The sequence below is a fragment of the Papio anubis genome, chromosome 7, assembly GCF_008728515.1.
Source record: "Papio anubis isolate 15944 chromosome 7, Panubis1.0, whole genome shotgun sequence".
NCBI lineage: Eukaryota > Metazoa > Chordata > Mammalia > Primates > Cercopithecidae > Papio > Papio anubis.
Genome location: NC_044982.1, coordinates 14790234 through 14816546, shown reverse-complemented (window position 1 = coordinate 14816546; position 26313 = coordinate 14790234). Strand labels below are relative to the sequence as shown.

General features: G+C 37.6%; 2 protein-coding genes across 8 annotated transcripts in view; both read right to left on the bottom strand.

Annotated features, from left to right (window-relative positions):
• Positions 1-14967, bottom strand: part of CATSPERB (cation channel sperm associated auxiliary subunit beta) — a 191740-nt gene extending 176773 nt beyond the window's left edge. For both annotated transcript variants that reach the window (XM_017961478.3, XM_017961480.3), the window contains exon 1: positions 10528-14967. The gene's annotated coding sequence lies outside the window, so the exon portion shown is untranslated. The remainder of the gene's footprint in view (positions 1-10527) is intronic.
• A 5663-nt stretch (positions 14968-20630) lies between these two features.
• The window catches only part of TC2N (tandem C2 domains, nuclear), an 81145-nt gene continuing 75462 nt past the window's right edge, over positions 20631-26313 (bottom strand). For all 6 annotated transcript variants that reach the window (XM_021941476.2, XM_003902171.5, XM_017961483.3 and 3 more), the window contains 3 exons: positions 26190-26304; positions 23838-24037; positions 20631-21542 (listed from right to left, as the gene is read on the bottom strand). In XM_021941476.2, the coding sequence (XP_021797168.1) occupies positions 21432-21542; positions 23838-24037; positions 26190-26304 (426 nt within the window). In that variant the 3' untranslated portion in view covers positions 20631-21431. The remainder of the gene's footprint in view (positions 21543-23837; positions 24038-26189; positions 26305-26313) is intronic.

Here is a 26313-nt window from a genome sequence, read left to right as displayed (position 1 = left end):
CAAATGACTTGTGGCAGGTAATTAATCTCTCTTGATTAATGTTAACTATTTCTACTTGAGTCAGATTCAGTTGGGAAGATTTCCAACCACTAATGGTCATTCAGTTGCACAAAAATCAGCTGAGAGCTTTCTCCCACCACTTTCTCATAGACATGCATGTAAGGCTGTATATCAATATATGTTGAATAATGAAAAACTAGAAATTTTAAATGACTGGCATAACTTGGTATGGTCATAAGGCTGATAATAGGTTTCAATTGAATCACACTACTATAAAACAAAAAAATACAAAGGAACAGTCTTCTCTGGATTCCACATATAATAGACACTCAATATACATTAGTTCATTGAAAACTACATCTAGCTTGGATTAATTTTAAAGCATGTATCTATTAAGACAACCATTTCTGTTTTTTTCTGCAACATAGCAGAATAGTGGCTTTGCCAGCTTGCCTCATGCATTTGGAAAAGGCAAAATAATGTGTAGAGATTCACACTGTGAAATTTTATCCAAGAAAGAACATGGGAGTTCAACACAAAAGTGAAAAAATCTTTGGATACTCTGAAAAATAAGGCAAGCAGCAGTCTGCGGGGTGGATCTGGTGGAAAACTGTGAGTGAATCCCCAGTGTATAAGATGGGGAGAAATTGTCTCTGTGATACACACTCCCACTGGAGAGTCAGGCAATCCAGGCCATGGAGGAGCTTCTTGACTTTACCAAGCCCTGATCTGACTTGGGGAGCAGTCAGGAGACTGTGAGAAATAACGGCAGTGGGAAGTACCCCACACACACTCTCAGACATGGGCGCTGATAGGAGAAAGCCATTTTTGACGCTAACTCATAGTGGGTTGTGTAAGAATGTGCCAACAAGCATGGGTTGCAGTCACTGATTTGGAGAGTCTCTGGATGGGAATTTGCAATCTGGTTTTGAGTAGGAGAGGTGAGTGTGGCATGGGCTCCAGCTATGGGTGCGGGAGTTAGACGCCTGACATGGATTGGATCTGTGTCCCCACCCAAATCTCATGTTGAATTGTAATCTCTAATGTTGGAGGTGGGGCCTGGTGGGAGGTGATTGGATCATGGAGGTGTTTCTCATGAATAGTTTAGCACCATCCCTTTGGTGCTATTCTTGTGATAGTGAGTTCTCATGAGATTTGGTTGTTTAAAAGTGTGTAGCATCTCCCCACTGGATCTCTCTTGCTCCAGACTTGCCTGCTTCTGTTTTGCCTTCTGCCATAATTGTAAGCTTTCTGAGGGCTCCCAGAAGCTGGGCAGATGCCAGCATCATGCTTCCTGTATAGCCTGCAGAACCATGAGCCAATTAAACCTTTTTTCTTTATAAATTATGAGTCTCAGGTATTTCTTTATAGCAATGTGAGAACAGACTAATACAATACCCTCCCTTTGTGGTACTGAACTGGGAGGGTTTTAGTCTGATAGCCACAGTTTTGACCTGGGCAGGAAGCTTTACAGCTTGAGGTAATTTTATGGTCTGAAGACAAACTTCTTGTGACTTGCTGCCAGTGTCGGACTGCAGGAGAGAGCCTTGCTGGGTCAGGGGCACGAGAACAAAGTGGGTCCCACTACCACATCCCACCCCTCCTGTTTCAGAGGTAGATCATGAGACCAGGACTACTGAGAGTTCCATGGCCTTACCCATCATCTGAAATGCCCAAGAACTTCTCCTGATTAACAAAGGTCAAGCATAAACTCTATTGCCACCATCACAGTTGGCTCTCACTTTTAGGTGCTACCTCTTGGCCTAAAGGTTGGTCTACACAGTCCCTTACAACTTCTGCTGACTCTAGAGCACAGAGCTCAAGAAGGAGACAAGCTTTGCATTGCCTCTGTTACCACCATTGCTCACAACACCCAGGCTACTAAAGAGGCCTTGAGCCCACTCACCCACCCAGTACATCACTACTACACCTGGCATTTAAGAAAGCTACCACACAGGTTACTTATAACCAAGGAAATCATACAGAATCTATGCCACTGAATGTACCCAGGAGCAAAGCCAAATGACCCTACTCAACAAATACCATAGTCGCATCCTCAAGAAAAAAAAGTCCCACCCTAATGAAGGCAAAATTTTTAAAAAACTGGGCTGAGCACAGTGACTCACACCTGTAATCCCAGAACTTTGGGAGACTGAAGTGGGAAGACTGCTTGAGGCCAGGAGTTTGAGATCAGCCTGGCCAACATGGTGAAACCCCATCTTTACTAAAAATATAAAAAAATTAGTCAGGCATGGTGGCACACACCTGTAATCTCAGCTACTCAGGAGGCTGAGGCACAAGAATCATTTGAACCTGGGAGGTGGAGGTTGCAGTGAGCGAGATTGTGCCACTGCACTCCAGCCTGGGCAACAGAGCAAGACTCTGTCTCAAAAAAAAATTCTGGAAATGAAAAATTCATTGAAAGAATTACAAACACAGTTGAAATCTTCAATAATAGACTAGTCCAAACAGAAGAAAGAATCTTAGAATGCAATGACTGGTCTTTTTTTTCTCACTGAATGAATCCAGTGAGAAGAAAATAAAGAAAAAAGAATTTAAAAGAATGAGAAAGCCTTCAAGAAGTATGGGACTACATAAAAACAAGCAAACTGACAAATCACAAGGGAGAAGAAAAAGCAAAAAGTTTAGAAACACTATTTGACTCACACCTGTAATCCCAGCACTTTGGGAGGCCAAAGTGGGCGGTGGGCAGATGACGAGGTCAGGAGACGGAGACCATCCTGGCTAACATGGTGAAATCCCATCTCTACTAAAAAAAAACACAAAAAATTAGCCAGACGTGGTGGTGGGTGCCTGTAGTCCCAGCTATTCAGAGGCTGAGGCAGGAGAATGGTGTGAACCCAGGAAGCAGAGATTGCAGTAAGCCGAGATCGTGCCACTGCACTCCAGCCTGGGCAACAGAGTGAGACTCCATCTCAAAAAAAAAAAATTTTGAGAAAATAATTGAGGAAAACTTCTCTATTCTAGCAAGAGATTTAGACATTCAGATACAAGAGGCCCATTGAACTCTAGGAAAATATGTTGCCTCACCACAACATATAGTCATTAGATCATCTAAAGTCAACATGAAGGAAAAAAATCCTAAATTCTGCAAGAGAAAAGCATCTAGTCACCTGGTACAGTTTGGATGTTTTCCCACTCCAAATCTCATGTTGAAATATAATTCTCATTGTTGGAGGTGGAGCCTGGTAGGAAGTGTTTGGCTCATGGGGGCAGATTCCCCATGAATAGCTTTGTGCCCTTCCTGAGATAATTAGTGGTGATGGATTCACATGAGTTCCAGTTGTTTTAGAGTGTAGCACCTCCCCCATCTCTTTCTTGCTCCTGCTCTTGCCATGTGACACAATAGTTTTCATTCACCTTCCTCCATGATTGTAAGTTTCCTGAGGCCTCACCAGAAGCCAAGCAGCTTCTGGTGACATGCTTATACAGCCTGCTGAATCATGAGCTAAATATTTTATAAAATACTCAGCCTTGAGTATTTATTTAAAGCAATGCAAAAATGGCCTAACACATCACCTATTAAGGAAAATCCATCACACTAACAGCAGACTTCTCAGCAGAAACTTTAGAAGCCAGAAGAGATTGGGATTCTATTTTCAAAGTGCTTAAAGAAAAAACTGCCAACCACTAATCTTGTATCCTGCTGGAATAAGCTTTATAAATGAAGGAAAAACAGTCTTTCCCAGACAAGCAAATACCCAGGGAATTTGTTACCACTTGACCAGTCCTACCATAAATATTAAAGGAGTTTTAAACATGGAAATGAAAGGTCGATATTTGCCATCATAAAAACATATGAAAGTATTGTCAATGAAAAGAGTCAAACTCTGTAAAATATTTGAAGAAACTTATTCTGAGCCAAATATGAGTGACCATGGCCCATGACACAGGCCTCAGGAGATCCTGAGACCATATGCCCAAGGTGGTCGGGATGCAGCTTGGTTTTATATATCTTAGGGAGACATGAGACTTCAATAAAAAAAAATTTAAGAAATACATTGGTTTGGTCCAGAAATGCAGGACAACTTGAAGCAGGGGCTTCCTGCTTATAGGTAGGTTTAAACACATTCTGGTTGACAATTGGTTGGGTTTATCTAAAGACCTGGGATCAATAGAAATGAATGTCTGGGTTAAGATAAAGGACTGTGGAGACCCAATTTCTTATTTGCAGAGGAAGTCTTCAGGTACTAGGCTTCAGAGATCGTAAGTTGTAAAATGTTTCTTATCAGACTTAAAGTGTGTGTTGATGTTAATGCCAGAGAGGTATAATGAGGCACAACCAACCCCCATTTCCCATCATGGCCTGAAACAGTCTCTCATGTTAAATATTAAAAGAGCCCTGGTTGAGGAGGAAGTCCATTCAGATGGTTGAGGGGGTGCTTAGTATTTTATTTTTGGTTTACAGTATAAAACACACAGGTCTTAGAAAACAATCACACAAAAAGGACAGAGGAAGAAATCAAATGACAAAACAACAAATGACCAAACCACAAAGACAGATGGACAGAAAAAAAACAAAGAATCTACAAAGAAACTAGATGACAATTAATAACATAATAGAAACAAAACCTCAACATATGGGGTATATTACATATATATGTGTGTGTGTGTGTATATATACACACAAACTACATACGTATATATACATATATATATAATATACATAATGGAAAACTACTCAGCCATTAAAAGTATTATCATACCTTTTTCAGCAACATGGGTGGAACTGGAGGCCATCATCTTATGTGAAATAACTTAGAAATAGAAAGTCAAATACCATATATTCTCACTTATAAGTGGGAGCTAAATAATGTGTACACATGGACATACAGTGTGGAATAATAAACATTGGAAGCTCAGAAGGGTGGGAAGGTGAGAAGAGGTGAAGGATGAGAAATTATCAAAACAACACTCATTATTTGAGTGATGATTATGCTCAAAGCCCAGACTTCACAACTGCATAATACATCCATGTAACAAAACTGCACTTGTACCCCTTATATTTATACAAAAAAGTAAACTATTTCTCGTGTGCTTATTATTTTCTTTGGGTATGGATATTAAATTAACGTTTTCACATGGACATGATTTTACTTATGACCAATTGGCTTCATAATGGTACCTGATATTTTACTCTTATTTTTCTCTATTCCTAAAAACTTGAACTTTGTCTACGTTTTCTCATTATTACTGCCATGACAAAGTTATCTGGAATCTTAACAGATAAAGCCTTTTCCATGAGTGTAAATTTTCAGATGTTTTTTATAGGTATACTTTGGTAAACTCCCCTCCAAAAAACCATTCTGGATGGTTTCTATAAGTGTGACTATATCCTAGATATAGTAAGAAGAAAAGATAAACTCAGATTAAGTAAATTCTTGAGTAGCTTTAGCTCTAAGAACTTGTAACTTTCTCTAGCAAATACTACTGTAATATGCTAAATTGATGGCAAGCATTCTGCCACTTTGGTTAAAAATGCAAATAAGTTACTTTTACATGACTTGTTAGCACCACCAACTCCCTACAAAAAAGGGAAAGATACGACTGAATCAAAGAATCTTAAATTTTAGATTACATTGTGAACATTACGAATCTCATAATGAAGAAACCCTACTTCTGAAACATGCAAAAAATATTGTGACCTTACAGAGAATATCAGCAAGTCTTTAAGATATAATACTGTTTTAAGATTGTATTTCTTTCAAACAGTAGTACACCACACTTGACATGAAAAATCCACTTCTTGCCACTTTCTTCCTAAGGCAAAACAAACAAACAAAAAAAAGAAAACACTGTCACTTTTGGATAAATACAGTGATGTAAGATATAATAGTATCAAAAGTATACTTATAACACTTTCCAGTGACCCTGCAATAAAAATGGAAAACTTGCTAAAGAATGTGAGGAGCATAAAAAGACAGAAACAGGTATTTTGACAGATGTAATCCCTGTCATCCCAAAATTTTAAGAGGCTGAGGTGGGAGGATCATGTGAGGCCCGGAGTTTGAGACCAGCCTGGGCCACATAACAAGGCTCCATCTCTATCAAAAAAAGGAAAAAAAAAAGGAAAGCAAGAAATAGTTATTTTACAATAACACATCAGTGGTTAGAATCTCTCAGTTCCAGGCATCCAAATTCCAAACTGACATATTCTTGGGATGCAGATTCACATACTGTGATGATGACCCGAAATAGTCTTTGACAAGCCAGAGAGGTATTCTACGCTAACAATTTTCTCTTACTTTCCTTGTGGTATGAAGCCTACCAACTAACTACAATATAAACCGTGTTTAGCTTCCTTACCCTTTGGATGACAATGCCATATTTGCCATGCTAGCTAATACAGTAATAAAGGAACCCCCACACCCCAAAAATAGTTTCTCAAAAGTGAAGAAATGTGTTAAGGAAGGAATAATCAAGTATGTCAAATACTTCAAATGCTGTTGATAGATGAAATTTTGCAAACCTAGAGACTTCAGACATACATTTATTTATTACCAAAGACTGGAGAGAGTTCCTAAAACTGCACTTCAGATAACCCGGGTATAATGTCTGGGAGACATCGTAAAATGGGATTTTAACTTAGCAAGTTGAAATCTCATCAATTAAACGATAACTTGTCTGGCCAAAGATTCTGTAAACAGGTGGGGATGGTTAGAATGAAATATAGCGAATGGGACGGTCAAAGAAACAGTATAAACAGTGTAAGTCCTATGCTCTCCAAGAGAAAGACACTAAATCTGGGCATCTGACAGTAAGGATCTTCAGCAGACTCCTGTTTGAGGCAGGATGTTACACTGGCCGCGCCATGGCCTGGATAATACCTCTGTCTACAATTCACTTCCCTTTGCTTTGATTGCATGCTCCCTAAACAATTACCTGGCTTCTAAAATTCAACTTCATGCATGCCCTGATACAATGCAGAGGTGCTGTAAAGGCAGACATAAATATTTATATCATTGGAAGGGACTATCTTCCATTTATAAACTAGCAAACTGGTATTACAGTTTGCACATCAGACTTTGGAAAGTTTTATTAGCTGAACTAATTCCCCTAATTTATTAGCATCCTGATGAAATTAAAATTCAAGCCTTGTAAAACTGAGGGCCTAGACTTAAGGACTGTGAAGCCATCCTGAGTGGTTTTGGTCTCCCCAAGTTATTCTCATCTCCCTTCTCAAACAACAACCAAATTCATCTACTTCTTTTATAGCAACCAATCACAATCAGACAGAGTCCTGAAAAGAATTATTATTTCTGCTTTACAAATTAATATTTTGAGTGGTTAAACCAAAGTTTTCCAAATGTGGCCCAAAGACCAAAATATTAATATCTTCCAACATTCTGATTTCAAAAAATAAAATAAGTATATCTTGTTCATTTTCCTTATTCCTGGGGCATAGAAATTATCTAGGCAATAAGATTAATATGGAAAAAGTGATTAAGAAATTCAAAAGAACAGATTACATTTTCATGTGTGAACTGCCTGAAGATAAAACGACACAGACTAGGTATGTGTGTGCATTTCACTATGTTCTACCTCCTTCAATAATTGGGGGCTTTTTTCAAGATTCACAAGCTAGGTGAAAATTATTGCTAGTATGACTCACTATTAGTGATGGAAATGTGTCATACCCTTCAGATATGCTAGGGAAGAAAAAAGGTCAAGAACTATTTTCTTTCACATACCCAGGTAAACCATAAGGGAAAAAAAATGTTTTTAACCTTATCAGCTTCCAAGAAGGAAGCAGGGATAGGAACTCCTTGAGAATTCATCATTTATTATCACATAGCTGAGACAGAATGCGAGACACAATGAGCAGATCCGGCTCTCTACAACCACATATAATCTAAGCCAAAGAATCCATGGCATTATCCCAAACACTTCACTGTTTTGTGTCTACAACTTAGTTTCTTCTGGACTAGGAAAGGGAAAACTTCCTTATTTGTCAAGCTTAGTTTTTTTTCTGGACTAGGCAAAGAAACACACTTGACTGTGATCAAATCTGTTACTATATTTCCACCAGTCTTCTTACCCCGTTGATCATTTATTTCCCTCATTTTCAGGAAAACATGTCATTTTTCTAATTCTACAAGATAAATGGCATGTGTATTGTGAGCTCAGGTATATGCACATACACACACATTATCATAAGCCAAATCCTACCACTTACAGTAATTTTCTTGACCCTCGATGTGGCCATTCCCCTGTAAAAGTCCAGTATCTTGGGGCTGGGCATGGTGGCTCACGCCTGTAATCCCGGCACTTTGGGAGGCCAAGGCGGGTGGATCACAACGTCAGGAGATAAGAGACCATCCTGGCTAACACAGTAAAACCCCGTCTCTACTAAAAACACAAAAAAAATTAGCTGGGCATGGTTGCGGGAGCCTGTAGTCCCAGCTACTCAGGAGGCTGAGGTAGGAGAATGGCGTGAACCCGGGAGGAGGAACTTGCAGTGGGCCGAGATCGAACCACTGCACTCCAGCCTGGGCAACAGAGCGAGATTCTGTCTCAAAAAAAATAAAAATAAAAATAAGAGCCAGGCATGGTGGCACATGCCTGTAGTTCTAGCTTCTTAAGTGGCTGAGGTAGGAGGATTGCTTGAACCCAGGAGGTTAAGGCTGCACGTGAGTTATGATCACACCGCTGCACTCCAGACTGAGTGACAGAGTGAGACCCTGTCTCGAGAGAAAAAAAGTAGCTCAAGGAAAATAGTACCTCTTATAGGTATATAAAGTAACCAATATATAGCTGTATAGGTATATAAAGGTATATAATAGTACTTCTTTATATAAAAATATGCCTCTTTATAGGGGGCAAAGGACATGAACAGACACTATTCAAAAGAAGACATACACTTGGCCAACGAACCAAATGAAAAAATGCTGAATATCACTCATCATTAGAGAAATGCAAATCAAAACCACAATGAGATACCATTTGACACCAGTCAGAGTGGCTAATATTAAAAAGTCAAAAAATAACAGATGCTGGCAAGGCTGTAGAGAAAAAGGAATGCTTATATACTTCTGGTGGGAATGTAAATTAGTTCAGCCACTGTGGAAAGCAGTTTGGTTATTTCTCAAAGAACTTAAAACAGAACTACCATTCAACTCAGCAATCCCATTATTGGGTCTATACCCAAAGGAATATAAATTGTCCTACCATAAAGACATGTGCACACTTAATGTTCATCACAGCACTATTCACAATAGCAAAGACATGGAATCAACCTAGATTACCATCAACGGCAGACTGGATAAAGAACATGTGGTACATATACATCATGGAATACAATACAGCCATAACAATGAACAAGATCATGTATTTTGCAGCAACATAGATGGAGCTGGAGGCCATTAGCCTAGGCAAACTAATGCAGGAACAGAAAACCAAATACCATATGTTCTCACTTATAAGTAGGAGCTAAACATTGAGTACACATGGCCACAAAGAAGAGAACAATAGATACCAGGGTCTACTTGAGAGTAGAGAGTGGAAGCAGGGCAAGGATCAAAAAACTACCTATCAGGTACCATGCTTATTACCTGGGTGATGAAATAATCTGTACATCAAACACCTGCAACACATAATTTACTGTATAACAAAACTGCACATGTGCCCCTGACACTAAAAGGTTTTTAAAAAAATAAATGTATCTTTTTTTTGAAAAAAAAACCTGGATAATAATGCATTAGTACATTATTAATATGAGCATTTGAAGACAGAAAGAGATTCAGCGATGAAGAATGGCATACAGAACAGTCATATAGAAGGAAAGACCAGTAATTTTCTTGACCCTCGATGTGGCCATTCCCCTGTAAAAGCCCAGTATCTTGGGGCCGGGCACGGTGGCTCACGCCTGTGATCCCGGCACTTTGGGAGGCCAAGGCGGGCGGATCATGAGGTCAGGAAATATAGACCATCCTGGCTAACACGGTGAAACCCCGTGTTCTGATTTTCTATTTGTTCATTCATTGCATGAAACCCATCATATTTTAGTTGAAAATATTCTGTATATTCTGATTTATTCACTAAAATATAAGCTCTATGAGGGCAGCGTTTTTTGGTCTATTTTGCTTAGTGTTGTACTCCTAGCACCTGAAATGAGCAGCACAACGTAGCTGCCCAATAAATATTTGTTGAAAATAAATATTGCTATGTTCTAGTTAGCTGAGTATTTACAGTAGAGGACTCTTAGGGTCTTTTCCAGGCATGAGAGCCAGTGATTTTTATTACCATAGACCAAACTAGTTTTCAGGTTTTCAATCAGGAAAGCAAAACATCGAGCAGGAGTTTTGGCAAATAGCAGGGATTGGAGAGAGAGGGAGGAAGGAGGGCAGGAGGAAAGGATGCAGGAAAGGAGAAGAGGAAGGGGCAATATAAAAATTTTGTATATATTCCTCTGAAGGAAATCTGAATTATGACAAGACAACTTATATAAAATGAAAATGCATATAGTATTAGGAAGCATATAGGGTCACTATACAACTGCACCCTTACCTTCTTACTTTTCCATCCTTAGTTATTCTCCATAAACTTCCCTTACTCTTAAAGGCCTCTATCTGGTTGTCCATCTGTTCTTCCCAGGGTTCTTTTTCATTATGACTTAAGAAAACATTACTCAGCAATCCTTTTCACCTTCTTTATCTGCAGATCTATTATCTGTCCTTCCTGGATAAGGAGAGGAAGAGGAAATTGTCCCTAGTATTGAGATGTACATGGGATGAGGCCTGCTTCTCTTATAAACTCTTCCCTGAATCCATTTCCTAAATTATATCAGGAAGGGTCTCCAAAATTCTCATTTTCTCCCTCCAGGAGTAGAACTATCATCTAACCAATTTTCTACACTCATCTTCTTTCCTACAGAAGTCTTATAAATCCTGTTTAGGCTGGTAGATAATAACTACAGTACTTATTTATGTAGGGTGAGTTAGTTACATCTTATAAGAAAATTTCAAAGCTGGACAAAATCTAAGTATTGTTCCTACTTTATATAGAAATCAAATTTAACTCATTCCCTGCAAAAAATAAATGTTTTTTAAAAATTAATACAATTTTTGTTCTTAATGATACACATTAAGCTGCTAACATGTAATAATAAGGCAAAATCTGATAAACATCTCAGCAGTCTACTAAATTTAGCATTCTGTGTTATAAACACTTTAGAATTTCAGAAGTTTTTTGTAAGCTTGATAGTATGAGTTAGATATGAAGCTATTATATTTCTCTTCTCTCTGATTAAGAAATGTACCAATGAATTTTAAAGTAAATATGGTAATAATGTATTATACAGCATTATCTCTTTCAATAAGAAGATACTGGCCTTAACTACCACTTTACTGAGCCATAAAACCTAACTCTATGTGTTCATTCATTTTTTTTTTGTTTGTTCACTGTTAAATCCCTAACACTCAAAACATTGCCTATCAGTTAAATGCGTAAATGAACAAATATTGACTATGTACCTCTTATAGGCCAGATACTGTACTAGGCTCAGGAATGCAGCAATAAACAAGACCCTGCTTTCATGGAAATTACAGTCTAGGAGAGACAACCATGTAACTATTTAACCATAATTCTGATAAAAGCTATAAAGAAAAAGTATAAAGTATATGAAAACAAGATCTAATATTGCTTGAAAAGTCAAAAGAGACTTTTCTGAGGAACAGATATTTAAGCTGGCACCTTTAAAAATAGAGTAGGATTTAGTAAAGGGAAGAGTGAAGAGAGAAACTATTCCACATAGGTGAAACAGGACATGTGAAAATCCAGAGGAAGCTAAGTGTGTATTGTCCATCCTCCAAGAATTGAAAACAGATCAGTGAGATTAAAGAGGAGAATTGTTAAAAATAAGGCTGGAGTGGAAGGCAGAGCTCAGATGATACAGGGATATTGTAAATTTTTAAAACTTCCTATTTTCTTGATGCCTCAAGATTCCCACGAACAGGCTATGAACACTCTGTCTGGGCAATCAGGTGCACCAGTGTGAGAAGGCTGGTTCCTGCCACAAGTTCCCATTTTTGCTATTCTGACTGTGACCTAGTGACATTCAAACACTCCAATGAAACACTCTCATGCTTTTTGCTTATATACTGTATCCTGACCACCAACAAAGGCCCTTGTCACAGGTCCTTCCCCTGACCCTCTCTCTGCTCCCCATCTGCTTGGTTGAGCTCACTCCCTGAGAGTTCCTCCCACATACCCCCTGCATGGCATGCCATGCCTCCCTCTTCCAGGACTTGTCAGTATAATAAATCTCCTTCATTTTCACATGCCTCTCCATGGTGTTATTACACGTCTGCATCTGACCGATCATCAAAAAATCAAACAAAACAAAAAACCCAACCCATTTTAAGTAACACAATTATTCCTTACAACACAACAGGAGAAAGGGGATCAGGATATGTCACCCCAAAGTATGCCACTTTGGCATAAAGATTTTGAGCTGAAAGCAACTGAGAATCAATAGATGTAGGAAGAGTTCTTTGCTGTCCCCTTAACTGCCTAAAAGCAGGGCATAAATTACACTTTGTGAAGGTGTCCTCTGTACTCCGTGGACCAGGAAGAGGAGTGACTTATCACTGGAGATGGAGAGTCAACACTGAGATGAGTTTGCACAAACAGACCTAACTAAAATAACCCTTATCCTCTATTAGTTCCCCCATGTATTTCCTAGTCACTTCCCCACAATTTATCTCTTAAAGTCCAAACCTCCTTTCCTTTATTAAAAAGATACATAAACTCCTAGTCTAATTACCTCTTTGAGTTTCACTTTTCTGTGAATATTCACGCATGTAAACATTAATAAAAATTGTGTCTTTTCTCCTGTTAACCTGTCATTTGTTAGTTTGATTAACAGGCCCCCATTCATTGAATATAAGAGGGTAGAGGAAAAGTCTGTCATCCCCAACAAGGGCCTTGTAGGCTGTGTTAAGGACTTTGGACTTCATACTAAGAGTACCGAGAACCAAGGTGTGACAATCAGATTATAAGGAAAGTACAATACTACAGGTGGGAGATGATACTGCCTTTGATTAGAGAAGTTTCAGTGGAGATGGAGAAGTGGGTGCATTCAAGATCTATTTAGGATATATATTTCAGAACAGGGTGACTGAGTATGGGAGATAAGAGTTCCAAGGTGTGATACTGATATAATATAGATGTGGTCTCTGTCGTTGACTCCTGGCACAGAGCTCCTAAAACCCTTAGAAGGCAGCTATGCTCACCACTGTACCATCAACACACCTAAGATGCTTGGAATTTCCTAAGCAATAAGTGTGATGAGGTATCTTTTCTCATATTTGGTTTTTGTCCCTGGCTCCTGAAATAGCTCCAGAGTAATGAAGTTTAAAGTAGCATCTTGTGTCATTCCTAACAAGCCCCTTTCAACCACATCCCAGTTTATGTTAATGAGGTGACTTTTGGAAAGCCGCTAAGAATAGGGGTCTTGTTGCCAGGAAAACAAAAATATAGTTAGAGGGTTGGAATGTTCAGGTCCATCTCCCAAGCCCCCTCAGCCTCTAGGGAAGAGAGAGTAGGTAGAGATTGAGTTCCACCAATGGCTAATTATTTAATCAACCATGTCTATGTAATGACATCTTTATAAAAATCCTAAATGAAGTCCAGAGGGCTTATTGTTGATAAACACATCGAAGAGCCTACAAGGTGGCACTCCCCGAGCGGGCAGGGAAGTTCCACATCCCTCCCCGCTGGCTTGCCCATGCATCTCTTCCATTTGGCTGTTCCTGACTTGAATCCTTTATTAAAAACTGACATGTACATAAACTGTTTCCCTGAGTTCTGTGAGCAATTTTAGCAAATTACCAAACCTGAAGTGTCATGAGAACCTCCAATTTGTAGTCAAGTCAGACCAAAGTTGTGGGTAGCCTGGAGACCCGCTACTTACGATTGGCATAGGAAGTGGGGGGCAGTCTGTGGAACTGAGACTTTAACTTGTGGGATCTGTGCTAATTCTGGGTAGTGTTGGAATTAAGGTAAATTACACAACACCCAGTTGGTGTCCACAGGGAATTAAAGAATTGCTTGGTGGGAAAAGCCCACACACTTAGTGTCAGAAGTATTGTAAGAATAGAGAAACAGCTTTTCTTCTTTTAATTCTTCCCCCTGCACATCCAGAATACAGAAATAGTTTTTCCATTTACATGTGTTAGTAACTGGTAGAAAATGATTCCAACAAATTCCTAAATAATTATTAGAATTTAAGTGTAATTAACTCAATGAATAGGTTTCTGGGATGACCAGCTAGGTGAATGATAGTGCCTTTTACTCAGATGGGGAAAAGTGAAGATCACACTTGTGGTAGGAACGGGAAATCAAAAGTTTGACTTAGAACACATTCAAGAAAAGATGTCCACATTAGCTATATGACAGTGGAACTCACAGCAAGATTTGGGTAGAGATGTAAATTTGACAGCCTTTAGACAGTAGATAGCATTTCAAGTCATGGAAACAAATGAGGTTGCCCAGGACAACAGTGTGGAATGACAAGAAAAGATGGCCTAGGACTGAGTCCTAAAGACCTTCTACTTTTTAAAGTCAAGTGCATGAAGATGAGCCAAACAGAGAAGAAAGAAAAGAATAGACTAGGAAGGTGTTTAAAAAAATAAGCAGAGCATAATGACATGAAAGTCAGAGGGAGAGATGGTTTCAAGGAGAGAGGCAGATAGAGAGAGAGAGAGAGACAGACAGCTATTGTTAATAAAGTTGATGAGAATAAAGGGAAAAAAAATAGCTGAAAAGCATTTATTAAGACTTTAACATGAACTCTGGTGGAGTGGTTAGGATGGAAGATTGAAGAGAATGGACTAAGGACAGAGCGGTTAGAAATTATCTATAGGCCGGGCACGGTGGCCCACGCCTGTAATCCCAGCACTTTGGGAGGCCGAGGTGGGCGGATCACGAGGTCAGGAGATCGAGACCATCCTGGCGAACACGGTGAAGCCCCGTCTCTACTAAAAATACAAAAAAATTAGCCGGGCGTGCTGGCGGGCGCCTGTAGTCCCAGCTTCTAGGGAGGCTGAGGCAGGAGAATGGCGTGAACCCGGGAGGTGGCGGAGCTTGCAGTGAGCAGAGATCACGCCACTGCACTCCAGCCTGGGCGACAGAGCCAGACTCGGTCTCAAAAAAAAAAAAAAAAAAAAAAAAAAAAGAAATTATCTATAAAGGGGAGAACAGATAAAGCAGAATCTAGAACAGGAGAGGAGGTCTAGGAATATTTTTTAAGAAGAAACCACAGAGAAAGGTGACCTAATGGATGCTATGCTGAGAAACCAACCTTCCTATTCATTGAGTTAGTTATACTTAAATTCCAATAATTACTCAAGAATTTGTTGGGATTGTAGACTACCAGTTACTAACACTTGTTGAGCAAGCAGACATGAAGGCTATGCTTGGGAATAGTCAGGTGGAAGAAGGAAAGTGAGGAAAGAAACTCCTGTGAGAATGAAAAAGAGCTTCTGGTGCCCAGGAGAATCTTCACTGGCTATGCGTAGACTCACCCATAGCGGTCCGACCCAGGAAAAGCTTTGGGAACCTGGGAAGACACACCTCTAAGGGGAGCATGCTGCATTGGCTCCTGCTTTATGTAATGTTTCTTAGTCTATTCAGGCTGATATAACAAAATACCATGAACTGGGTAGCTTACAATGAACATTTATTCCTCACAGTTCTGGACGTTGGGAAGTCTAATATCAAGATGCCGGCAGATTTGGTTTTGGGTAAAGGCTTGCTTCCTCATAGAAAGTCATCTGTTCACTGTAACCTTAGCCGGTAGAAGGGGCGAGGGCTTTCTTTGGGTCTTTTTTATAAGGACACTAATCCCTTAACAGCCTAATTACTAATGCCTTAATGACTTAATCTTTTCCCAAAGGTCCCACCTCCTAATACTATCATCTTGGGGGTTAGCATTTCAACATACGAATTTTGGGGGGACATAAACATTCAGTCCTTTGAAGTTTACATAGGTTCCTTCATCAACACAAAAACCTAACCCCCAAAACTGTATCTGTAGGGTTCTTTGCATCAAACACATCACCAACCAATTTTGAGACAGCCACACACCAGAGGTTTCAAAGATGAAACAAAGAATCCAGTAGAGTGAGTGGGAATGGCTCAAAAATAGGAGAGAATGGGCATAACAAATGGAATGAAATCCCAGAGAAAGCAGAAAGGACTGGATTCAGAAGTCACGAGGAAGCACTGGCTTTCTAACATAATGGGGGAAAGGATGGATATGGGTAAAAACAAGTTTGTGGATATGGTGGTAGGAAGTTGGAGGAAAACCCAACATTATTTTCTTTGCGAATCATGACATAAGATCTTCTACTAAGAGCAAAGAAAGCAGCAGGTGGGCTAAAGGTTAGAAGAGAGTGAAAGAAAGTATAAACTTTTTCACGGTGAGTCAGCTGACAACACAAATGAAGTAAGATGGCTAGGGAGGCAGAGTTAGTGATCATGAACAGCAGTGCTTGGTTTTGTGTGTTTCAGGTCAGGGACCTACCAAACCTTTCCTAATTCCTTCAGGTGCATTACATTCTTTATTTGAGCCTCTAAAACATTTTGTTCACACCTTCAATCCTGCTTTCTCCTAGAATCTTGCTTTATATTGTTTCATTTACCTACCTAAATATAAAATCTCAGTGTAAACAATGACGGCTTATTCATTCTTGTATCCCTGAAAGCACAAAGCATGGTTCTTTGTGTGAAGTACTAGATTTTTTTGCATTATTAAGTATATCACATAAAATGGCTCATTAAAAAATGTGGTTTCAAGATTGACTTCATACATTATATAATCAAGAAAGATGAAAGAAGCAGAAATTAAAAGACAATTTTAAACCACAGTCAACCAAATTTATTTCTGCTAAAATAAGTATCCTATCATGAAGGGCAGACATTTTTATCATCCTACTGCCTCAGAAACTAAAGGCAGAGCAGTGGCTCACGCCTGCAATCCAAGCACTTTGGGAGGCCGAGGCAGGTGGATCACCTGAGGTGAAGAGTTCAAGGCCAGCCTGGCAAACATGGCAAAATCCTATCTCTACTAAAAAAAAAAAAAAGGGAAAAAAAAGAAAAAATTAGCCAGGCATGGTGGTGGGTGCCTGTAATCCCAGCTACTCAGGAGACTGAGGCATGAGAATTGCTTTAACCTGGGAGCGGAGGTTGCAGTGAGCCAAGATCGTGCCACTGCACTCCAGCCTGGGCGACAGAGTGAGACTCCATCTAAAAAAAAAAAAAAAAAAAGGAAGTGACCCAGAACCAAATCCCACAGCACAGAATATGAAAATCAATACTGAATAAACATCATCACCATTTAAAATTCATATTCTCATTTGGTGGTTTAGTTTGGCATAGAATCAGATAGCTTTCTATCCTTTGAAAAGACATACAAACCGTTCTTTCTTTTTTTTCGGATAAGAGTCTCGCTCTGTCCCCCAGGCTGGGGGTGCAGTGGCACGATCTCAGCTCACTGCAAGCTCTGCCTCCCGGGTTCACACCATTCTCCTGCATCAGCCTCCCGAGTAGCTGGGACTACAGGCGCCCGCCACCACGCCTGGCTAATTTTTAGTAGAGACAGGGTTTCACCATGTTAGCCAGGATGATCTCGATTTCCTGACCTTGTGATCCGCCCACCTCGGCCTCCCAAAGTGCTGGGATTATAGGCGTGAGCCACTGTGCCCAGCCCAGAACTTTCTTTCTAGACATCTACTGCCATTATCAGAGTCCTACAGTTTAATATAATGATTTATTGTAATCATTGTTTATAGAAATCACATTTTTTATAGATTAAAAAACTTAAAAATAAAAAAGTACTAAGTTAAAAAAAATCCACTAGGAGATTACTAAAAATGCAGGCCACATTCATCTTCCTACAATTCTTCACCCACAAAATAAAATCCAATTTAGGAGGTTCCATTAACTCTTTTAATATATTTCTAAATCTTAAATCCATATTTCAAAATGAACATGGTACTTCATATGGGCCCACTTTTCATAATTCTTTCAACTCAATGTTTTAGCCAAAACTGCAAACATTTGAAATTTAATTTTGAATAAAAATTATAGCTTATGCACCAAGACATTAGAAAGTGCCCTCTGACATTTTATCAGGTACTTTCCCCATTACACCCAACCAAACACAAGAAAGGAAATATATATTTTTGAAATGTCGATTACTGCCATGATATCAAAAGCTGACATTTATTACAAATTTCTGAAATCCTTTATAAGCAAATATTTGATTAAACAAAAATTAAAAATGTTACTAGGAGATATAATTTCCACCTGGTTGTTGAGTACATTAGTATCAGAGAAATTCATATAACTATATTTAAACAGAACTTCAGTTTAGGTTCTTTTCAGACCACAATTACATAACTTGTTCAAAATCCCACTAGTTTCTTTTTAACAGTCTTGGTAAGAGATGAAACTGATATACTTCAGAGGCCATTTCCATAGGAGCACTGCTTTTAAAAATCATGCAAAAAAAAGCCAAATACAGATGTTATATTTTAACCCGGGCTGCAGCTATTTGTGTTGATCTGAAAGCTTACAAGTAAATCCACTGTTATGAACAAGCACTGTGGGAGCTATCAGCTATCAATGAGAACCCTTCTGTGGTTTCCTTTGGTCACGTGGCATCATTATGATTCCCTTCTCCTTGCTGTAAGTGGGTAAAGGTCAAGAAATGCCTAGGCAAATACGAAGAGAAGTTATTTTGGCATAGAATCTCATTTTTTACTACCAGCTCCTAATGTTTTTCTCACAATACGTGCACCTATTAGCAGGAGACAGGATTTCTATTTACAGATCCACATAAAGCTTCAAGGAAATAACCAGTGTTAGTACCTCCTCACCTGAAAAAGGCTTAAGTAAACACTAATTAAAACATTTAGGATCTTAGTTGCATCAATACTTCTCTACTTGAAAGGTCGTTTAAATGAAAAGGTTTTCTTCTTACTGTTTGATTTACCTAGGACTCTAAGAAACCAAGAAGTCATAGCTTTCCCTTAAATTACACATATACATATGTTGTAAGAATATAGGCCAGGCGCAGTGGCTCATGCCTGTAATCCCAGCACTTTGGGAGGCCGAGGCAGGCACTTCATGAGGTCAGGAGATTGAGACCATGGTGAAACCCCGTCTCTACTAAAAATACAAAAAATTAGCCCAGCGTGGTGGCGGGTGCCTGTAGTCCCAGCTACTTGGGAGGCTGAGGCAGGAGAATGGCATGAACCTGGAAGGCAGAGCTTGCAGTGAGCCGAGATTACGCCACTGCACTCCAGAGTGGGCAACAGAGCAAGACTCCATCTCAAAAAAAAAAAAAAGGAATATAGAAAATTAAATAAATAAAATAATTAAATATTGAGTTAAATGCATGACTACATATATTAAATTTGGAAATTGAAAGCATTAATAGAACAGAGAAACCAGCTAAAACAAATTGTAGCTTTTAAAATACACAATAAAGCCTGTTATTTATTATCTGAAAGCCAGTAATACATTTACTTCTTTGGTACCCATCAAAATAGTTGCATTTGCAGAGGATGTATAGGGCAGTGAAACTACTCTATATTATAATGATGGATAAATATCATCATACATTTATCAAAACCTATAGAATGTATAACACCAAGAGGGAACCCTAATGTAAACCATGAACTTTGGATGATAATGATATTTGAGAGTAGGTTCACCGATTCTAACAATGTACCATTGTGGTGCAGGATATTGATAGCGTGGGAGGCTGTTGAGGGCTTTGTTGGGGGAGAAAGGAAACTCTATCTTCCTCTCAATTTTTCTGTTAACCTACAACTGCTCTTAAAAAAAGTCTATTTTTAAAAACAATTTTTAAAATTTGTATTTGTCTCAGATTCAAAATAGTATCACACAGGTGATTTATCTTAAAAGTCCATGTCAGTATTGACCTATACGTCATTTTTTACAAATCTAAAACAAAAGTATTTCAAAATGTTCAGTGGCAGAGAGTACTGGTACCACAAAATCAGGGCAGTAGAAGCAAAGGGGATATAAGATATGGATATTTTGTAGCTTGAGGAGATGGCACCTAGGGAAAGGAGAATTAAATGTTTATTTGGGAAAATGTTAATGATATACATAGAACATAGGAGCTGGAATAAACAAGGCATGCTTAGGTTATAGCAAGGCATACTCCTGGCCTAAAATATCACCATCTATCTCTGCATGTGTGTGACAAAGAAAGAATGTGGCGGGGGGGAAGGGAAGACTGAGAACACAGAGCACTTGGTCTACTTATTAGCAAAAATAAAGTGAGATTTTCTAAAATCAGGTATAATGTCATCTGCCCCTTCAAAAAGCTGTTCTTTTTGGCCATACTTCTTATGGTCAATTAAACTGAAATTATTTCCAAATACTGAGTTCTAATTAAAGTACTGGAAAGAAAACTACAATAGAAAATACTTATTTGTTACACAGTATAATCAGGTATGGTTATAAATAAAAAAAAAAAAAATGCGAAAATACTCAAACATTGTAAATTACAGAATAATCTAAATTTTAAAAACTAAAAACAAAGAACTGATTATCATAAAATACTGAATTTGCTATTTAAGCTCATTTAATTCTGTGAATTAGGATGGACCATATGGATGATACTCTTACTTTTACTCCAAATAAAACAAATAGTAAAATATTTGAGGGAAGAAAACAGCAAAGTATGTATATTCTGGGTTTCCAATTAAACTTCAACCTTCTGGTGTTTTCAATTATTCCTGCCAAAATGTAGTTTTCTATTTCTGAAGTTTCTTGGAGATAAGTAGCTTACAAAGTGGTAATGTGATGTCTTATGGGTAAAAAATTATAAAACACAGGGCATAAACTTTCCCCCAATATAGAAAATAGTTGAAATGGTTCAATTCATTTTTACCAGGAGAAAATATATAGCAAGAGGTAAACAGTGGAGCCAAGACCCAATCAATAATGTCTAGCACTGAAGTAATGTTAAAGTCTTCTAAATATCAATAGTACTAAGAGACTTGCTATACCAGGTTTTGAATATCTAAGTAAAGCTTAAAATACAAAAGCAAAAACATAATATAGAAAGAACTATCAGCAGTTGATATTCTCATAGACTTTATAATTTATTTAGTCATCTTAATACTATCCTTTGATTTTACTATCTGTGTCTTGTTGCACAGTTTTAAAACATTTCCTTTACTTTGGATATCTGATAAAATTCATTATATTTTCTTATCAAATTTTCTATCAGATACAATATATACCGTAATTATAGCCCCCATAAATTGACAAATTTATTGATTTGTCTCTTCTCATTGGTAGCAAATTGAAATCATAAGTCTTCTAAAAGAATGTCAAATTCTTCACCAAATTAATGTGTGAAGTCTTCAAGATGGATTTAATTTGTGCCACTTGATAACAACCTTTTCTGGATTTATTACTGTCTCTTTCCACTGGTTCACTGCTTCAATGTTATTACTGTCTTCACTTATCCAAATCTGTAAAGGAAAGTAAGTACAATCATTTAACTTGACACAGTAATAATAACTAAGTTCAGACAGTTAGTTACTCTTACTGATGGAAGAAATTTGGAAGTTTGGTTCATATATTTGAAATTAAACATCTTTCTTTTTTTCAAAAGTCAGTTTTATTTCTCTATTTGACATTTAAATGCTAAAACATTTAACCTGTTTAGTCATTCTGAAGACTAGTTTATAAGGTTCAATTCAATTAAAAAATTCAAGGTGAGGCAGTCAGGCGCAGTGGCTCACGCCTGTAATCCCAGCACTTTGGGAGGCCGAGGCGGGCAGACCACGAGGTCAGGAGATCGAGACCATCCTGGTTAACACGGTGAAACCCTGTTTCTACTAAAAATGCAAAAAATTAGCCAGGCGTGGTGGCGGGTGCCTGTAGTCCCAGCTACTTGGGAGTCTGAGGCAGGAGAATGCTGTGAACCCGGGAGGCGGAGCTTGCAGTGAGCCGAGATCGTGCCACTGCACTCCAGCTTGCGCAACAGAGCGAGACTCCATTTCAAAAAAAAAAAAAAAATTTCAAGGTGAAATATTACAAAATCATTTCCCCTAGAACAGTTATTAGTATCCTTTCCTATTCAAGAAATCTAGGAGCTCAACTTAAAACTGATGCCGACCACTCAAAAACATTCTTGTAAAGATCAATTAAAGTGAGGCTAATCATGATTCAAGTTAGATTGGTAAGGAATGTGCATTTTAAAGGACCTTTTACATGAAATAAACCATAATCTCAATTAAAATCTAATAAATAGTCATTCTTGATCAATAGTAATTTCATAGTACCCATCACTTATGTAACGTAAATACTACATGTGAACACATACATAGTATTATGCAAAGTATACAAAAGACATCACAATAATTATATTATTATGAACCTTTATGAAGACAAGGAATAAAAAAACTTGAATTCTCACCTTACCTCTAGCACTAACAAATGCTTTTACCTTGGAGTTAACTTCTCTGAGATTCAGTTTCTAAGAGATTAGAGCAGGTCATTGGTTTAAATCTTTTTCCTTTTCTTTCTTGGTCTAAAGAACCTTCCTTTCAAATGAAATCTTACAAATAACCCCAGTATGTAAAACAGACGTTAGAGTACTTTGGTTGATACAGGGGTGGAAGACCTTGAGTTCACCTTTGGCTGCCCCATCATGGTTCCCCCTAAGGCTACACCAGATAAGCCATAGGGAGCAGATGACCAGCAAGAACCTTTCCAGAATTATTATTCTAAATAAAATCTTAGCCAAGAGAATGGAATCACCACAAATGTTATCATGAAAATCATTTCAAGTAAATTTCCTATTCCATTCATACCATTAAGTTGAGGCTTGATGATATACGAAAACTTTAACTGAATTGACTTCATAGGCTTAATGGCTTTCAAAAGTGTGCTGGTTATATGAATTCTTGAATTCAAGTTATTTTCCAAAGAGTAAATTATAAACAAAACAACATTTTTATTAATATTTTATGTAAAAATATATATTAAAAAGTAAATCAAGGAGCTGATATCAATCTTTGAAAAGTCATATACAATTTGAGGATTTCATGCAGACTGTCAATAATATCTTATCAAGTTGAAGATTTTAGACCAATAATATAGATTGTGGAATTTAAATGTGGTTCAAACAATTGTAATTAAGGTGAAAGATAATGGATAGCTACCACTAGTCTATTCAGAGTAAGGAAAGGAAACAAGTTCCTAGAAGACTTGCAAGTTAGCAAGTGTTATGTTGTTTTACACAAATTGTACCAAGATTTTAAAATAATTCAGACAGTAGTATTAACTAAATAATATCACAACCACTGTTAAAATGGACATGTTCTAGGAATTCAAAACTAACATAACTCAGGTAAGAGCATATAAAAAGTGCCCATGTTAAACATTAAATCAAAGATTAAACAAAATAAAGTAAATTTGATACTCAAAGTCTTAAGAAATTGATTTAAATACTTAATGTTCCCTCCTTCCACAAGGAACAAATCAGCAGTACTGAAAAACTGATAATTCTCATCATTTTTAAAGTAAAAAAGCTCAGAAAAAAACATATTTAAAGATAAACCTGATTGCTCAGAAATTCCAACTATTTATATTAAAGCAAAAAGTCTGACAAGTTTTGATTTTTGTAGCAACAATGAATTTTGATTTATGATGCTAAAGAACTGTACTCTATTCGACTTTAATATTTCCTGTATTCTCTTTGTTAAGTGACTGTTTGAATGCATAGAAAAATACAAGGAAGGATAAAAAATCTTACTAACCTGGCCCACAAAGTGTTTTCTTCTTACAGAGCTTCGACTATAAAGCTTAATGAGAAAAACAATGTCTCTTTCACTCTGTATAAGTGGAAAAATCATAGTCTCTCCCCACTTGACTCTTCCATTGGAGGCCTTCAGTAAGCGTGTCTTTTTCTTGTAAATCAACTCTCCCGAGCTAAACATTCCCACCTTCACAAAAAAACCTTAAAAATTAGAAATACTGGTTTATAAAATGTTTTTCAAAATACCATATAAAGGTGTGTATATACACATCCAAGTTGGAATTTATATATATAACATTTATTGTAAAAATACAGGTAAGTCACTTTTAAATGTTCGATGAGCTACAACCATAACAGAAAATAGCTCCAGTCAACTTTATAACTTTGGCCATACTTTACTACTATAACTTTAAATGAACTTAATCTTTCTGTGGCTGAATACCATTAAAGACTGGAAATGGAGGCATAAACAACAATCACAGGAAGAGTGCACACTGAAAAGGATCACACCAAAGAGAGGTGCCAATTTTTTAGACAGCTGGAGGTATTTATTTCACAATTTTATATAAGTAAAATATAAAATACTCCAGGAGTTAAGTATATGCCCACTAGATAAAATCTACACATTAAATAAATTTGAGATGTAGAGCTTCCAGTAATGGCAGAAAAGTTTGTATAAACTAATCTTCCCATAAATAACAATTATAAACTTTGGGAAAAAATTTAAAAACACTAAAAGCAGAAAGAAATCGGAGGGAAGTCAACTGGTAAGAGATGGGAACTTCCCTGGGTAAAATTCAGCTTGATACAGCTTTTCACCTAAGCATACTCCCCTATCTGACCGACACAGCGCCTACAGCTCAAGCAGAAAGTACAGTCTGACTAATTGGAGGTGACAGAGCTGGGCTGCCAGGGAAGCAAGAAAGTGAGAACCCCCAGAAAGGAGGGAGCCACAAAGTGAGGGCTGAGAACTGACCATCAGATTGATAGAATGAAGAGCTGTGGTCATCCTGATGAGGATGTTTTAAGGGAAGCCCGTTATAAACCGCAGCTGTTGTCCTTGTTTCCTAGAATTAATTATATATAGTCCTGATGATTTATTCCAAGTTAGGTTTTATTTGCTTATTTTTATTTTAGGATTTTCCATCTATCTACATAGGTGACATTAGTCTATAATTACTTTTTGTGTGTGCTGTCCATTCTGTTTTGGTATCAAGAATATGCTGACCTCACAAAATTACTTTTTCCATCTTCTTTTCATGCTTTGGAGCAGCTTATATACAATAAAAATTACATGTTCCTTGAAAATTTGGTAGAATCTTCCAGTACAATTACCTTGGCCTAGTGCTTTTATTAGAGGCAGTTCTTTAACTACCTTTTCATGGTTATTCTTTTATTTAGATTTTCTTCCTCTTTTTAAGATTCTACTTTCAACCACTGAATTTCTCAGAAAGTCATTTATTTTACATAGATACCCAAAAAAATGGGTATAGTTATATATGGTATTGCTTTATATATGATAGAATCTCTTCTGAATTTGAAATTATATCCTCTTCATTGCTCAGAACATCATTCATGTTTTCTCTATTTTTTTCACTTGATCTCACCTGCTATAGATTTGTCTATTTTAATGATTCTTTCAAAGAAACAGCTTTTAGTTTTATTGATTATGCCTTTTGTGGTTGTCTCCATATCTGTCACCTTCAACTTTAGCTTTAGTACCTTACTTCTAATTTCTTTGTGTTTGTTGTTTTTCTAGCTTCTTGAATTGAATGCTCCGTTTCATTTATTTTCAGTCTTTCTAGTTACAGTGAACATGCATTGCTTTTGCCTGCCCCCAGATAGTTCCCTTCTTTTAGTAGGGAAAAGGGGCACTCCTACCCCAACTCAAATCTTTAGGACTAGACAACCAAAGTATCACAACTCCTGGTTGTACACAAAACACAGGGAGGGAAAAGTGTTTCTAGGTTTGTTTTTGATATATATATTTTTTTACAATTAAGTTTCTAGTTAGCAGGGCATTCCACAAAGGGCACAGACCTAGAGAGAGGATAAATCATTTCAGGGGGTAAAATATAACTGAGAATCCTCTAGACATTCAACCTGTATGAACTGATGAGCTAAATAAAAAACAGTATCAAAGGCAGAGAGGTCATAACTGGATAACACTCAAGAGACCACTGTATTAAGGTAGACACAATGGCTAAAATTTGAAATCCTATAATTTTAAAGTAAATAAGTTAAATAATAAAAGTTACTAAGATTTTAATCTCCATTGTAAGAAACGTAGAAAAAATACTTTCTATTACTAATACTTTCTGAAGATTCTACTTTGAACCATTGATATACTTACTCAAAGTCAAAGGTGTTGAGGAGCTTGGAAGGTATTGTGCCTCAAGAATTTGTAACTGAATTCTGCTATTTACTGCTTGAAAACAAGTCCCCAATTCAAGTTCTGCATGGCAAACCTGCATATC